The following is a 15,523-nucleotide window of genomic DNA, read 5'->3' as shown; positions in this document are numbered from 1 at the left end:
TAAGGGTTAATACTTCGTGTGATTGTGTTTTTGTGAACTACAAGCTTCAAGAGGACAAACTGGATAATCTATCCCGTGCTTTTGTGTCGGGATTAGGGACATTGCTCCAAAACATCTGCACATAATGCATTCACAATGTGTATATTACAGTTTTCAGTGACGTCACAGGCTTAGTCGGCTTTTGTGGAAGAAAATTGGTGAAGTCTAAACGTCTGTTTGAGACTTGAAATGAACAGTAGATTTTTAGAGCACCGTGCAATGAATCAACACTGACCAAACAGAACATGCATATGTGGTTGTCAATTAAATCACAATAAACCATTCTTTCATGCTCCTTACCAGTATGATTAATTTGTAATGCCATTACTTCTTCAACAATGGTTATGATAGACACAGTGCTGTCACATTATTATTATTATTATTATTATTATTATAATCAAATAATTTGAGCTTTTTCATTTCCTTTGGCACATTTCTTACATTTTTAATTTCCAAAGATACATTTTTCATAACAAAGCTAAAACATTTGCATTTGTGTGGCGCACAAATAAAATTTCCTTAAGTATTTTACGTATTGTTTAAACAGCTTCAGAGAATAATTGTAGTATAGGAAAAGAAAAATGAATCAAGTTAACACAGAGGTAAAGTACTGTCCACAAAGTTACTGCTATATGATTTGGGCTGCAAAAGTTATATTTTAGGCTATTATAGTTAAGTGAAATAACAAAGCAACAAACTGAGCATTTTTTCAAGTCTTGGAGGGATCCATGATAACTGGGTTGAAGATGTCATTGGTGTGCTTGTTTTGCTGCCTTAGCTGCTTAGCTCTCTGCTTGTAGCATCTGTGTATGAACAAACGAAGAGGAAAACTAATCCCGCCCGGCCGGCACTGTAATCTGGCGAGAGGGGGGATTTCTGCATACAGCAGATTGACCATGTGTATGTTATTGAGAGGTTTGAGGGGCCAGAGGGTGATTACTCCCTGAGTGGGACTGGGAAAGGGGGGATGGGAAGTTTGATGAGAGGGCAATGGAACATCTCTCATCAAGCACTGTGAATAACCTCTGGGGATGAAGTCAGTGTGTTGGTGTGAAAAACTGCAGTTCTAATGGCCATCTGATTGTTGTCTCTACAGCTAATTTTCATCTTCAAAACAATTGTTTTTAATAACTAGACTTTACTTTTTAAAAAAAAAAAAAAAAAAAAAGAACCTTACACTAGTATTATCATCAAGGGCATCCAGTGTCAAATCTTTGCCAAATCAATCAATAAGATTTCTATTCTGGATTGACCAAGGTTGTCAAGGACCGCCTTCTGATGGTGTTTACCAACAGGGCCAATTTCTGGTGCTATTTCTTGTTTTGGGGGGCAGCCAGAGAGGAGGAAAGACAGTAACATAGGGACTTTAAATAAAAGGACTATGAATGGTAAAAGGTGGAAGCTGGCTTTTAATTATGGACAGAAAAAAGGGAGAGGTATTGTGTCCCATGGATGTATTGATGGAAGACATCCAGATGGTTGCTATGAGAGAAAATTATACTAGAGAGAGGGTGAAAATACAAGCAAACAGCTGAACTTTTTTTTGTTTGGTAAGGTTTGGCCTGGAGGATGACAATCTAACTGCCATATTGCTAACCTGCATCGCAATAACCCTGACTGGCTTTTGTCAAAGGGATGTGATTGTGAATAGTTCTTAATAGTATTTTTAGATACAACTTATAGCCAGTAGTCAGAATTCATTGTTTCCACTTTACATGAGCCAAACCTTTCTCTGAATTTCTTGCCACCATGAAACCACAAAACAGCCTTCTTTTATTGTTTTTAAGACAAATACAGGCATTATTTTATGATGTTGCTGCAGGCAGTGGTTAAAATCTGATGAAAAGTATGTCTGCACTCTAAGTAGACCCTAAGGTGGTCTGCGGAAATTTCACTTGAGGCCCCTTGATTAATTGCAGGTTGGATAGCAGTCATTACTCAAAGACTTCCCAGGAACACACCTGCTAAGTACTTAAACTGCAAGAGCATTAAAGTCTGGATGTTTTGCCTTCTGCATGGCATCTTGGAAGGACACCTCAGCAGGGTGGCTAACTTTGAGCTAGATTTAGCATACTAAATATTTAGCCTGGAGCATCAACATGCTTGGTTAGTTCAGCAAACTAATAAAAAGTGCACGTGAACATTTTTATCAGCATATACGTGATATATTATATAGCAGCACAATGGAATATTAAACTGAAGCTCTATTTAGAGTTAATAGTCATGATTAATTTCCCTCTGATTTAAAATTGGCAGCCATCCAGTACAAAGTCTTACTCTAAAACCTGCTGTCCTTGACTGGTTTCCACATCAGAAACCAGCCTAAAACAGGCCGGCTGCCTGCCAACGAGGATACAAAAACGGACCAATTTGCATATTGCTGATGCATACCAAAAATGCCTGACAACGAGATGGAAAGAAGTGGTTGAGGGTTTTACACAAGGGCCTTTTAACTTGACACATGAGCTCAAACATTGGCCTTTTAGTGACAAGACCTTTTAGTATGCAGTCTGAGAAAATAGTGCTGACTTTACAAATATATTTTTGCGTGCTCATCTTACTCTTAGCTTTCTCCTCCTTATTTATCAATATAAATGAGGTTAGCGCATAGAGTTGTATGATTGCCATGAGTTTGTTGAGTACTTATTCAGAATCTGGCTGACTTCCTGTTTGCTTGCCACACATGAGTACGATTAAATAAAAGTAATCTTTCAGGTTTTGTAGAATTTGAATATGTTGAAACGTATTTAACAAATTCTGATCTGTTGAGTAATGGCGTCATTAATGGTGTTTTTAACTTTATTCACCATTTTAAAGCCACTTTTTGGCCTTGTGAACATCATCTGATGGACATACAAGTATTACACAGTTCAGGATTGTTTATTAGAGATTTGGCTGCAACAAAAACGTGTTTTGTCAGCTATATTTTACAATATCCTCTTTCTTATAATTTGTTTATGCTCGTCGCTCCAGCCGGTAACAGCTCCATTTTTCTTAGTCATAAATAGAACTTTAAAAAGACAAAAGAGCAAACTTGTAAAATTCACAGTTACAAAAACAGCAACAATTGCTACTAAATAGCTGACAGTGAAGGTTAATACTACTTCATGGTATCCCTAGTATTACAAGATAAAACATGTTATAGTTGCAGTGACATGCTGAATTGAAGTATGCAGTTCAGTGGTGATAATGGAGATATTGGTGTTGTATACCCTTAATGCACTTTTTCCTCACAGGTCCACATGCTAAAACCACACTTACGTCTTCCCAGAGGTCATGTGGGCAGGAACATGTGTGTTAATGTGTTCTCTCTCTGCAGAGTAAATGCCAGTCGTGTGCCCTAAATGTACAAGCAGAGGGGAAGGTTCAGGATGAGGCTAAGAGAAGCCATCCCTGGCCCAGTTATGACCTTTGAAAATTAGCAGTGTCAATCTCTGCTTGACTGGTGTTCTGACTAAAGTGAAACTGGGTGGACTCAGAAGAGTTCTTCACTTCTTCAAAAACAGCCTTGCTGAAAACCCATTTTAACCCTTTTTAAATAAATACACCTTTAAAATGGAAAAGCTATTAGGAATTAGTAGCAGCAGTTGAAAAGGTGGCTTATGCCTCACTTATTTCTGCTTGGTTTGTTAAGTAAAGGACAGAAGAAATGGGAGTGTCACCAATATTTTCAGCTAAGGTGATAAAATTTGGTAGATCACACATTTCTCAAACAGAAACAAGGGAAGGGATTGTACTGGTTTTTCACTTTTTTTGCTTTGACTTGGGAAAAAGCATCACATTTGCAGTTCATTCACACTGCACAGTAACTTTAAGTGTTGTGTAAACATCCCATCAGTAAGGCTGTTTCTGGGGGTGACACTTTTGATTCACCTTTCCTAATGTATTCAACTTAATGTTGTGTTACTTATAGTAATATTCTTGTTGCGATCCCATTGCAACTCTGCAGAGAAAAATGATTTTTGCACCGATTTTGTTGGCAAGCTCTTTCAAAAATGACCTCACGTGTGGCAGTAGATGCAGCGTTACAGCCAAAAATGTTTTGCACACTCACCCTCTCTGTGTGCACTTCCAAAAAAATCCTCGACACAACACAGTTTGTTCATTCAGCGCTTCAGATTCTCATTTCATTAGTTTTATTAAACCCGGCTGATGACTTGTCTCATTCACAGATGACTCTGTTACCACTCTGAATCGTGTCCTAAATGTGATCCTGCAGGTAGATGCCCTCAGGTCAGGGCCAGAAAAATTGCTTCTGGCAAAAGTAAATTCACCCTCTGAGGACCGGTAATAGTGATGCATCGAGTTGTGGTCCGGATATTTCTTTGTGAAGCAAAAGATGAGGAGTAAAGGTGAGAGCTGCTGCGGAGAGGGAATATGGGGATTGACAGATAAAATCCAGAGAGAAACAGAGAGAATCTCTGAGCTGCGAAGTGTAAAGCTCATCTGTAGTGGCAGATTGAGTCCAGATGTGGGAGGCTGGGGGAAAGCACAAATGTTAATTATGAAAAGTTTGGGGGGAAATGTGTGTTTATTGTATTTAATGTGCGGCGTGCATGAAAACACATCAGTGGCATTCAGTTAGGGCAGGCAAGGAAGCAGTGCTAGTCTAGTGAACTCTTACAAAAAAAACCTATTCAACTCTATCAAAGAGAAAGTGATCTCTCTTCTTACAGCTCAGACAGCATTAGACGAGAGCTTTGGTCCCATAAAATATCTCCTGTTGGCATCCATCCTGTAAATTACTGCCATTTTGTAGCCTCATCTTCTGAGAGAAGCCATTAGAATCTACAGCTTCTGTCATGTTCACCAGCGTGTCCGCGTCCTGGTAACAAAATGCTGAGCTTTTCAAGCTGAGAGGCCAGCAGCATTTACTGGTTGTTTGTTTATCCACATTGTGGGTTTGTCTGTGGTCTTTAACGGGAGGCTGACGGGTGCCCCAGTGACTGCACAACAAGCTGTTTTTAGTTCTGCTTTCTTTGCTCTGTGGTGTCCAACTCTAAACCTCAAGGGCCGGTGTCCTGCAGGTTTTAGATGTGTCATTGATCCAACACAGCTGATTTAAATGACTAAATTACCTCCTCAACATGTCTTGACGTTCTCCAGAGGGCTGGTAATGAACTAATCATTTGATTCAGATGTGTTGACCCAGGGTGAGATCTAAAACCTGCAGGATACCGGCCCTCGAGGCCTGGAGTTCCCCACCCTTGAGCTAAAGTCTGCATATTGTGCTCAAAGAGAGCTAGCATTGTTGCTCTCTTTGATTCAACATAGCTTACTTTTCATCCTAACAATCACCTCGCCAACATGTGTGATGTACAGGAGTTATATGCAGTTTTTAATGTCTCTCCTTTATCGAGTGTGTGAGTGCATGGGTTGGTTTTGGTTCAGAAGTGGGACTTTCTTCTTGTTCCCGCCCTCTGGCTTACACACCTGGAGGAGTCACACACCTGTTCCTGATGTCCTTGTTTGTGCTACCACTTAAGGTAGTGGCAGCGCTGCAGTCTTTGTTGGATTGTTGAGTTTTAACCAGTTAGTGAAGTCTGGCTCCTTCACCACTGGGATTGTGCGGTTTGCCTGTAAGTGGGGACAAAAAAAAAAAGCAAAAAAAAAAAAAAGCAGCTTACCTGCTGTTTCCTTGTCTACGAGGGACCTTTGCGGGAGAGCGGTGAGCTGTTTTGTGTTCTTGGGAGAGAATCTTTGGATCCATGTGGATTTGTGGAATAACCCTGTTGTGTGGAAGCCCAGGACTTTTGCTGGGGTTGATCTCCTGTTAAAACTGTTATTTACTGTAAATAAATAAACGCACTGAACTGTTTGAGTCCTGCCTGACTAGTGACCCTTAACAAACAGGCTACCCCAAAATGCAATGGTAGACATTTCTAAAGTGTCTTTTTAGTGCTCCTTGCAAAACACTAGAGGACCTTTCAGCAGTGTAACAACTGATAAGACCCAAATGTGCAACTCCATTGATGAGATTAAGGTTCAAATTCTTTGTGATAAAAAAAGGAGTTAGGACAAAGGTAATCAATGCAACCACACAAACAGAGAAATATGAAGCAAGCAGAGGCAAAAACACTAGAAGACTGTCATGGGAGGAGTACTAAAAGAACACTGCGAACACATCTGGAAGGAAACTAAGGTACGTAAAACAAACCTTAAATACAGATGCAGGTTAGATACATTAAGGTGGAGCAGATAACTGTATAGAAGGGAGAAACAAAAAGCCAAAAGGTAGGCAGAAAATTCAAATTAGCATGCTTTTAAAAATAAAACATGGGCAGAAAGAGTGTTTGTGACAGAATTATATGAAATTGGTTGGCTGAAATACACGGATAAGAAATGACCAGCAGTAACACCTAAACACAAGGACATAGACTTGCAGTCCAAATCAACTGTGGATTAAAGTGACATTGATTGATTGAATCTTTATTTTGAACATGTTGAAAAAGTACAACAAAATAGAATTAAAAGAGACAAATGAACAAAGCAAAACAAAAGGAAAACGAGCAACCACAACTCCAAATAACGTTCATGTTCAAAAAGGAGCAGGAAGATTCAATGATTAGTCATGAGACGTTCCAATTAAAGATTTCAGGTTGGCTTTTTATGAAAGTCAGAGGCACTGCAACAAAGTACTGACTGTGATCCAGCGCTTTTCCTCTACTTGATCTGGGATTACATATACCAAATTAGTTGCCCTTTTTTTTTTTTTTTTTTTTTTTTTTTTCTTTCTGCTTGCAATGACTATGTTTGATATTGCTGTGTTTACGGCTCGCCCGTCGCCTGGCCATTAATATTCATTATTTACATATATCATTAGCATTGGCATAGCATTGCTAAAAAAGAAAAGACAGAAAAGTATGAAATTTAAAAACAATCAGCTTCCCTAACCCAGTGGCTGCAGATGGCCCCCACTCCCTGAGCCTGGTTCTTCAGGAGATTTCTTCCTGTTTAAATGAATGTTTCCTTCTCACTGTCACCAAAGTGCTTGCTCATCTGATTGTTGGGCTTTTCTCAGTGTTATTGTAGGGTCTTTACCTTTTATCATAGCATAGAGGCAATTGATGTTGTGATTTGGCACTACATAAATACAATTGAACTAAATCTCTTTCCTTGTCCCTCCCAGGAGTTGACCGATCATTTCCCTCATAACTGCCAAGAAAGCACTTTGATCAGCTGATCAAGAAATAACGGTCAAGACCTCTCAAAGGAGCATCTACACTGTAAGTCTGATAACAGTTTAATATTATAAACTGATGATGAATAATTGATAGCATGTTTACTTGTAACAGTAGAAAGCCTGCAGCTCGCATGCATTTAACTCTGCTAATGTTTAAATTCAGGAAAGAATGAGCTAAACCGCAAACAAATTTCCAGTTATTTAATTATTTTACTTTATTTAGGCTGATCTGTTACAGTCTCATGTTTTAGGTGCGATTACACCGCAATTTGTGATGTTACAACTTCTAGGATAAAGAATTGTAAGATGTCTCTTATCTGTATCTGCAGTTTACCAGTGTACTTTATTTTTTAGAATATTTTCCGTTTTGATGAGCAATTAGCTAAAATGATGAGCCATAACTTTTGGTACAACTCAGTGTAAAATTTTGTTTTTTTGTTTTTTTTACATACAATAGTTTAGCAAGAATTATGGATGCAAATTCTTTCTGAATACAGTGTTCATGCTGTAGCAAAACCACAGAGATGAATAGCAAAATGAAATAGTGGGGGAAAAGTGTGAATGTGTTTACACTTCTACCAGAACTCTTGGAAATGATGGTTCAGTCATTTTATGTTCGAAGCTGTGCCTCATTCTCACCACTGGACATATTTGGACAGACTTTATTGTAGGGAGCCGGCAGCTTAAACACAGTTTTCTGGTCTGACTTTGATTAACTTTTTTATTCTAACAAGCACATCTGTCTTTTAATGTCTAGAAAAGCTGGTGGTTTCTTTGCATGTGTGAAAACAACTGGCTGCTATAGATACCCAGACATTAACCGCCTTGTGGGGACTCGAGCTATCGAGAGTTGTTGGGCTTTTATGAGAGTCGTTGACCCACCCGGCCATGAGATGAAAAGACTGTAAACTGTAGATAAATAAGTGATCATTTCTCTCTCACTACCTTTGTTTCAAAGTATAGGCAATCGTTACTTACATGCTTTGGATCGGTTTCAGTAGGAAAACATGGTTGTTTATTCTGTTAGACCTCTTTGTGTTAGTATGGAAGGAAACACACTGAATGAGCATTAAACTCATGATCTAATGAGAACTTTGGGTCCCTCTGAAGACATGAAATATATTTATACACAAACTGCAGAATAAGAAATGTTGTTTGAGCTGACATGCACTATAATTATCAGCTTGCAGAAACCATCTACAGACTGAACAAAATGGATGGATATGATAGGACTAAATAGTCTCAGCTTTTTGGCTTCTGACTTTTGAGTGTTATAAAGTTCTGTTAGATGTTAAGATTTTGCCTCCTAATACGTAAGTAATAGAGTACAGGCTGAGTACTTTACATGGACTGTAAATAAACTTTCTTTCTCCACTTCATAATCAGTGGAGTGCTCAAGATGTGCTGCATAGATGAGCAACATTTGTTTGCCAACGCTTATACACATCACTGCAAATGTGATCACAGAGAGAACTGGACACATTTTGTATCTTGTTGTAGTCCAGTCATGTCTTTTTGTAGTTGTTTACATCCTTCAAGGTATTTTATTTTAACAGTTCTTTCACACAAGAACTGCCAATAATGTTTGAGTAATCAGGTCATGTCAGAGGTTGTCTCAGACCCATTACCACTGCTGGACATCCTTGGACAGACTTTTTTCAGGAGCTGGCAGATTAATCACTCTTTTCTGATCTGACTGTAATGAGCATTTGTGTTCTCAAATGAACATCTGTCTTTCATTGCCTAGAAAAATTTCTGGCTGCTTTGTCTGTAAGAAAATGGCTGACGGGTTTAGGTATTCAGACATTAAATCTTTTGTGGGGCTTCAGCCATCAAGAGTTGTTGTTGAGGTCATATGAGACTCGTTGACACCCCCAGCCAAGAGGTGAGTGCTTTGGAACGCATGAATAAGGGTGTAGGTAGGTGTGAACTGTTGAAGCTTACGGTGGGCTTTCAGACACAGCGACCCTGGACTACTCCCAAAGCCTTACTTTTATGATGTTGCAGAGGAGGAAGGGAGAGGACAGCAATCAATCACTGAGGTGTGGTTTAAATCTGGGTGATCAAGGAGTCTGTCGCTACACAAAGGATTAGTGACAAAATCAAGACTCGGGGACAATACAAAAGGCTGATTACTAAGGTCACATGTAGATAGTAACCTGTAGATAAACAGGATGTGCAGGTATTATTACATCATGGAGTCGTATCTTAATCAAGTACCAACAAGCTTTTTAAGAGTCACAGACCAGAGATACTCACTCATTTTCATTTGACTCTGAGCGTGCAGGCTGGAAAAGCTTCTGCCTCTGGCCTTTAGGATCATGGGGATGTGTTTTTTGAAAGGCATAAGACCAAATTTATTTTTCCCAGGAGTTTCTACCAGGTAAGAAATCACAATTATTTTTGAACTATATACATCCACTAAAGAGATGTGTTAAATATACATTTATTTGTAAACTGGAGGGACATTTGGCAAAAGCATTGTATTTGAATGGATGTTAATTTTACCACATAATTATTTTCAGCATGCTTTTACCACATCTGCCCTAAGGTAAAGGTGTTTGCAATCATTTTGACAAAAATGCTGGATAGCTTTCTTGGAGTAATATAATTTCATTCTTCACAGCAAAACTTTCAACTTCCGTATAAATAGTTTAGACACCAATTACCAAACAATGGCTATGACTATAACTTGGATTAATACAATACTGCTTTGTTTACAGTGATTTAGCCCATGATGTTTGAATTTGCAGTCATATTTGTCTTTAAAGTAGTCCTTCGACTACAGCCAGGTAAGGAAATACCAAAAAGTTGATTCTGTTCAGTGGAGAAACATTTCTCCACTGAACAGACCTTATCTGGCTGAGCATGCATCAAGAGACTTTCTTGAGTAACTGGCCAAAAATAAACTTATTTGAGAGATGGCTTAAGCGAGTTCTGTGTATCTTCTTTGTATTATTTTAGTCTGGATGGTAAAAGTGTTATTGTTGTTAACTTTTCAGGTGCAGCCTGCCTTCGAAAACTTGAAGGCAGGGAGTTAGGCCAAAGGAGCGTTAAACAGGCCTGGAGCTGAGGCTTCCAACAAGTTAACATGAGGGTCAAGTGGCTATCACATCTGCCACCCGAAGTTTGGGTCATGGTGTTCAGCTACCTGAGCACACAGGAAAAGCACAGGGTACGCTGCTGCTGCAAAGTCCTCAAAAAGCTGATTGACCACCCATGCCTATGGCGGAACCACATGGTGGTCCTATCCAACTTTCCACGCTACACAGCTGGATTCTGGGACACACTAAAGTATCGCAGGGTGACCCATGTTGCAGTGCAACGTTTGAGGCCCAAAGACTGGAAACACCTTGTGAAGTCCCTCCCACGGCTCACCACTATTGTCTGCACGGAGGCACAGCAGCATTACAAGAAGAAAAAAGTGGACAACCTGCCTGATTTCCCCAACCTGAAGACTCTCGGGATACGAAACGCCACATGGAGCGAGCCAATGCTACAGCAGTGTCAGACTGGGCAGCTAGCAGAGCGGCTGACTCACCTGAGTGTGTGTAACATCCAGCTGCCAAGCACTGCTGAGTTCGTAAACAGCGTGTCACGCTTGTTCAATCTGGAATATTTGCTGTTTCACCAGCAGGTTGAAGCAAAGCTGCAGGTGGTGGCACCAGTGCCATCTAAGGCCTTCCATAACTTGCTATTGAACCTAAAGAAGCTGAAACACTTATCCTGGGAGATTACAGAGAACCCAGTGCCACTGCCCGACGACTACTTTTATCCCCCAGACCCAGAAGACCCAGGTAAGTCTAGTGTCTTTACAGCATTTTATAACCCTGCATCAGAACCAGTATACATTTTTTTTTTCACCTGAAATATTAAAATCACACTTTACATGTGGGTTTACCTGCTAAATTGCTCCCCAAACAACATTTACAGCTGCTGTGTAACTGGATCAAATGTATTTTGTGACTCAGCGGGTCAAAAAATCAGACAGCTTTCAGTAATTTCATACATTTATTAGCAATGTATCTAACTTGCAGCATCAAAGACATTACTGAGTACAGAGTGGATGATACTGTTTATCATAGTTTTTTCCTAAAGGAGTCAACTTGCTAAGAGTTGCTGGATCACATGTGACACGAGGAAGATTAGCTGCTATGATGCTGCAACTAATGAGGATCTTAATAAACTTAACTAAAGATGTCCTTTACTGATCAGTCACCATTCAGAGTTTTACTTACCTAAGCCTGTAGTGGTGGGACAGTTAGATCAGCCACTGTGCCAAATTATTAGCAAACATTTGACTAACTTGCTCCCATTATTTGGTCCTGTAGAAGCGTACGGTGGCCCAGCACTGACTTCTCTGGAGTTGGTGAATTACCCAGAAACCATGCTGTCTGAGAACGCGCTGAGGGGACTGACCTCACTGAAGTCACTGACTGTTCGCTATAGGTACCTAAAAATTGGCGTCAAATGTCGTCTAGAGTCCTGGCTGAGTTATCTGTATCAGCTAGAATCACTGGAAATCATTGGTGAGTGTCACCATTGTTCAATGTGTTTTTGTTTTTTTTAGTTTAGTTTCGCAAATTTGACCTGATATACAAAATAAAGCAGTAGCACAGACTAGCCACATAAGTCCTAGCAGCACTACAAATAGTACTCATTATTTTATTTTTAAAAAGCAGGTATTAGTATTTGTGTAAAGGTTGCCTGCCAGCATTTTAGTGAATACTCTGATGCTGTATACTATGGGGCGCCGTTTGTAAAGTGAAACATGCTGAAATTAACGGCAACATTTTTCCACATTTAGCTCAAAACCTTACAAAAACATATTTTTTTCGAGTAATTTTTTACAACATTTAGTAAAATATTTGTAACTTTTCATCAAATGTTAAATATTAAATCTAAATGTTAAATATTAAATCTAAATATTATATTTAAATCTAAATGTTAAATGTTAAATCTAAATGTTAAATATTAAATCTAAATGTTAAATGTTAAATCTAAATATTATATTTAAATCTAAATGTTAAATGTTTAATCTAAATGCTAAATGTTAAACCTAAATATTTAGGCTAATATGCAAATTTATTGTACGGATCAACGGAAATACCAAAATAAAAGCTTCCCGAAAACCTCCGGTGCAAAATTGTGTCTGTTCTCCTCCTCACTTCTCCCCGCCATGTGCTGCTTCACTTCTTGCCTACGAGCATGTCCAGCGATTTTGCTGGACATGTGCTGCAGCGATTGTGAAGTGAAGACTGCAGCTGCTAAGAGTGCACTACTGCTGAACCTTTGGATGGCCGACAAAACGGCTCTTCCGATGTTTTCAGCTAAATCGCCGGACGTGCTTTCTCATGGTCGGGTTATGGCTGAATTCCAGTGGAATGACGGTCCCGCCATAATAGACGTTTCAGCCATGTGTTCCAGCCCTAAACCCAACCTTATCCCTAACTATAACCTTATTCCTAACCTTTATTAGCAGTTAAATGACGTAAAATAGTGTTTTCCAAAGCGATTTTTAGAAAATGAACGAACATGTGTAGATTGAGTCCAAACGGTTCTCATGAGCTCTCCTTTTTCCGATGCCATCATTTAGGAATGTGTTGGGTACCAGAAAGCATATAATGTTGACAATTTGTCACCTAGCGAAAATTATTACGCTTTGGGAGTGAGAACGTGTCTGACCACTACCTGCACACTTTTGCACCTGAGGTTTTCGGAAAGCTTTTATTTTGGTATTTCCGCTGATCCGTGCAATAAATTTGCATGTTAGCCTAAACATTTAGATTTAACATTTAACATTTAGCATTTAGATTTAACATTTAGATTTAGATTTAAATATAATATTTAGATTTAGGCACGGTGGTTAGCACTGTTGCCGCACAGCAAGAAGGTCCTGAGTTCAATTCCACCATCAGGCCGGGGTCTTTCTGTGTGGAGTTTGCATGTTCTCCCCGTGTTTGCGTGGGTTCCCTCCGGGTACTCCGGCTTCCTCCCACCGTCCAAAGACATGCAGCTTGTGGGGATAGGTTAATTGGATAATCCAAATTGCCACTAGGTGTGAATGTGAATGTGAGTGTGAATGGTTGTCTGTCCCTATGTGTTAGCCCTGCGACAGACTGGCGACCTGTCCAGGGTGTACCCCACCTTTCGCCCTATGACAGCTGGGATAGGCTCCAGCACCCCCCGCGACCCTGAAAAGGATAAGTGGAAGCGAATGGATTTAGATTTAAATATAACATTTAGATTTAACATTTAGATTTAGATTTAAATATAATATTTAGATTTAACATTTAGATTTAAATATAATATTTAGATTGAATATTTAACATTTAGATTTAACATTTAAAATTCTGTTTTAAATATGAAAAGTTACAAATATTTTACTAAATGTTGTAAAAAATGACTTGTTTTGAGCTAAATGTGGAAAAATGTTGCCGTTAATTTCAGCATGTTTCACTTTACAAACGGCGCCCCATAGTATACATCCTTAGTTAGTAGGACAAATTTTCTCCATCAGAAAACGGGGGATGAAAACTTTGTTTGTCTCATGTGTTGCCTGTTCCTTCTTCCTGTTTGTAAAAGTAAGAAGCAAATTTGAAAAAAAAAAAAAAAAAAAAAAAAAGCAAAAGATCAAGCTTTAGGCCAAAACTGCCTCCTGTAACTCTTCTGATTTCTGTCTGTCTAGGTGGGAATCCTCTTGCTTTCTATACAACCATTTTTCCACCCCGTGTGACCAGGCTGGTGCTGAGAGTGATCATATCACTCAAGGATTTATGCTTCATCGTGAAGAAAGTCAAGAAACTTGAGCACCTCGACATGCATCAGAACCGCTTCTCCGGCAGTCTCTGCAAAAAGCTTCCCTCACTATTTCCTCAGCTCAAGACTCTCAGGATACGGTGAGATGGCAGATTTTTATTTTATATTTAGTATTTATTGTTATTGTAGATAGATAACATTGCTCAGTGAAATTATTACAGATTACATTTAATCGATTACCTTCATGCAGTACTGACTGACAATTTAAAAAAAAAAAATGTTGGTGGCTTAAACTTGCTTCATTTATTTAACAAAGGCACTAGAACTTTAAACTATGTTGCAGCATTTTCTTAAATACAACCCAAACATTAATCTGCTGGAAAGAGTCATCAAATTTTTATTTTTTCATTCTGGGTTTCCAGTTGCCCCAGCACCAGATCTTCCTATCAGGAGTCTAAAACATATATTTTTTGCCCTTTTTCTATAGATATTTCCTTGAAGAACCAAAAAGTGACCTCCTGCTCCTCAGCAATCTCAAACACCTCGAGCAGCTGGAGCTGATCGTGGAGCGCTCGTACATTCTCAAAAGTGACCGCAACGACCACCCCTGGCCGAGTCCGTCTTTGCAGGGGCTGATCAGAGAGCTGCAGGAGCTGTCCGAGAACAGGATCAACATCATCACCACAATGCGACAAAGAAACCTTTTTCAAGAATGTGATTGTGTTTGGGAAGGGGAGTAAAGACGCCGCGGTTAAGCCGCAGGTTGCCAAATGAAGCTGAATGATAGACACTGACATTCAGACAACACTGTCATCTGAAGTCAACCAGACTCGGAGACACTGCAGAGATTGTTTTCTTTTTCCCACAAAGTCTTATGTTTTCAAACTGTTGCAACATCACGCTCACTATAATCTGAATTCTGACACGATCGTACAATCATACACTGATGTCTGTAACCCAGCGGCAGCCACAGCAGCACAACGCAGTGTTACATGTTACAAAAATCTAGATTTGCACAACCGGCCGAAACAACACCAGTGCGCGATAGTGGATGTGACATGTGAGCTTTAAACCACCCTTAACAGGCGGGACCCTAAATGTGAGCAGTCTGGAAAGTCTTGAGATGTATATTTCAAAGCCAACAAAAAAGCCACATTACTGCAGAGAGTTATTGAACTGTTGGCCTAATCAGAAAGCTTTTTCCGGTGCACGAGGAGGTGAATTTACATGAGCTGTGTTGTAGATCTTTGTAGAGGATTATAATCGTTCTAGATTTACATGAATTGTAGATCAGTTTCCTTAAATTTAATTTTGTTTTTGCGTTTACGGTCATTTAAGGTAGTTTTCTTTTTTCTTAAACGGGGAGAAATGATAGATCTGTTTGCATATTGATTTTGCTCTGGCTGATTTTTTTATTTTTATTTTTAATGAACTTGGAAAAACTGAAGTCACTGTTATTATAATCTATTTGTTTCTGGCACAAAGAATGAAAGCAAATAACAAAAGTACAAAACAAACCATTAGCATCAAAACTGAGTAGCA

General features: G+C 39.2%; 1 protein-coding gene and 1 long non-coding RNA gene across 4 annotated transcripts; one reads left to right on the top strand and one right to left on the bottom strand.

Moving 5' to 3' along the window:
- Positions 1–3,957: 3,957 nt before the first annotated feature.
- LOC120732817 lies at positions 3,958–5,099 on the bottom strand. The gene is made up of 2 exons (XR_005695685.1): positions 4,714–5,099; positions 3,958–4,518 (listed from the first exon to the last, which is right to left on the bottom strand). It is a non-coding gene; the product is annotated as an uncharacterized LOC120732817 (long non-coding RNA).
- A 282-nt stretch (positions 5,100–5,381) lies between these two features.
- Positions 5,382–15,123, top strand: LOC120732814. 3 transcript variants are annotated; one of them, XM_040030658.1, is made up of 7 exons: positions 5,382–5,707; positions 7,169–7,265; positions 9,510–9,605; positions 10,225–11,019; positions 11,554–11,751; positions 13,911–14,121; positions 14,469–15,123. In XM_040030658.1, exons 4-7 carry the CDS (start codon positions 10,314–10,316, stop codon positions 14,719–14,721), a joined length of 1,368 nt encoding a protein of 455 aa, XP_039886592.1. In that variant the 5' UTR covers positions 5,382–5,707; positions 7,169–7,265; positions 9,510–9,605; positions 10,225–10,313; the 3' UTR covers positions 14,722–15,123. The 3 variants fall into 3 exon arrangements, with proteins under 3 accessions (XP_039886592.1, XP_039886593.1, XP_039886594.1); XM_040030660.1 differs by lacking the exon at positions 5,382–5,707 and adding an exon at positions 5,747–6,181; XM_040030659.1 differs by lacking the exon at positions 9,510–9,605 and having other exon boundaries at positions 5,383–5,707.
- Positions 15,124–15,523: the final 400 nt, after the last annotated feature.

Source organism: Simochromis diagramma, unplaced genomic scaffold, assembly GCF_900408965.1.
Source record: "Simochromis diagramma unplaced genomic scaffold, fSimDia1.1 OVJJ01000361.1, whole genome shotgun sequence".
Lineage (NCBI taxonomy): Eukaryota > Metazoa > Chordata > Actinopteri > Cichliformes > Cichlidae > Simochromis > Simochromis diagramma.
The sequence above is the reverse complement of the archived record's forward strand: the minus strand, read 5'-3'. Positions and strand labels throughout refer to the sequence as shown.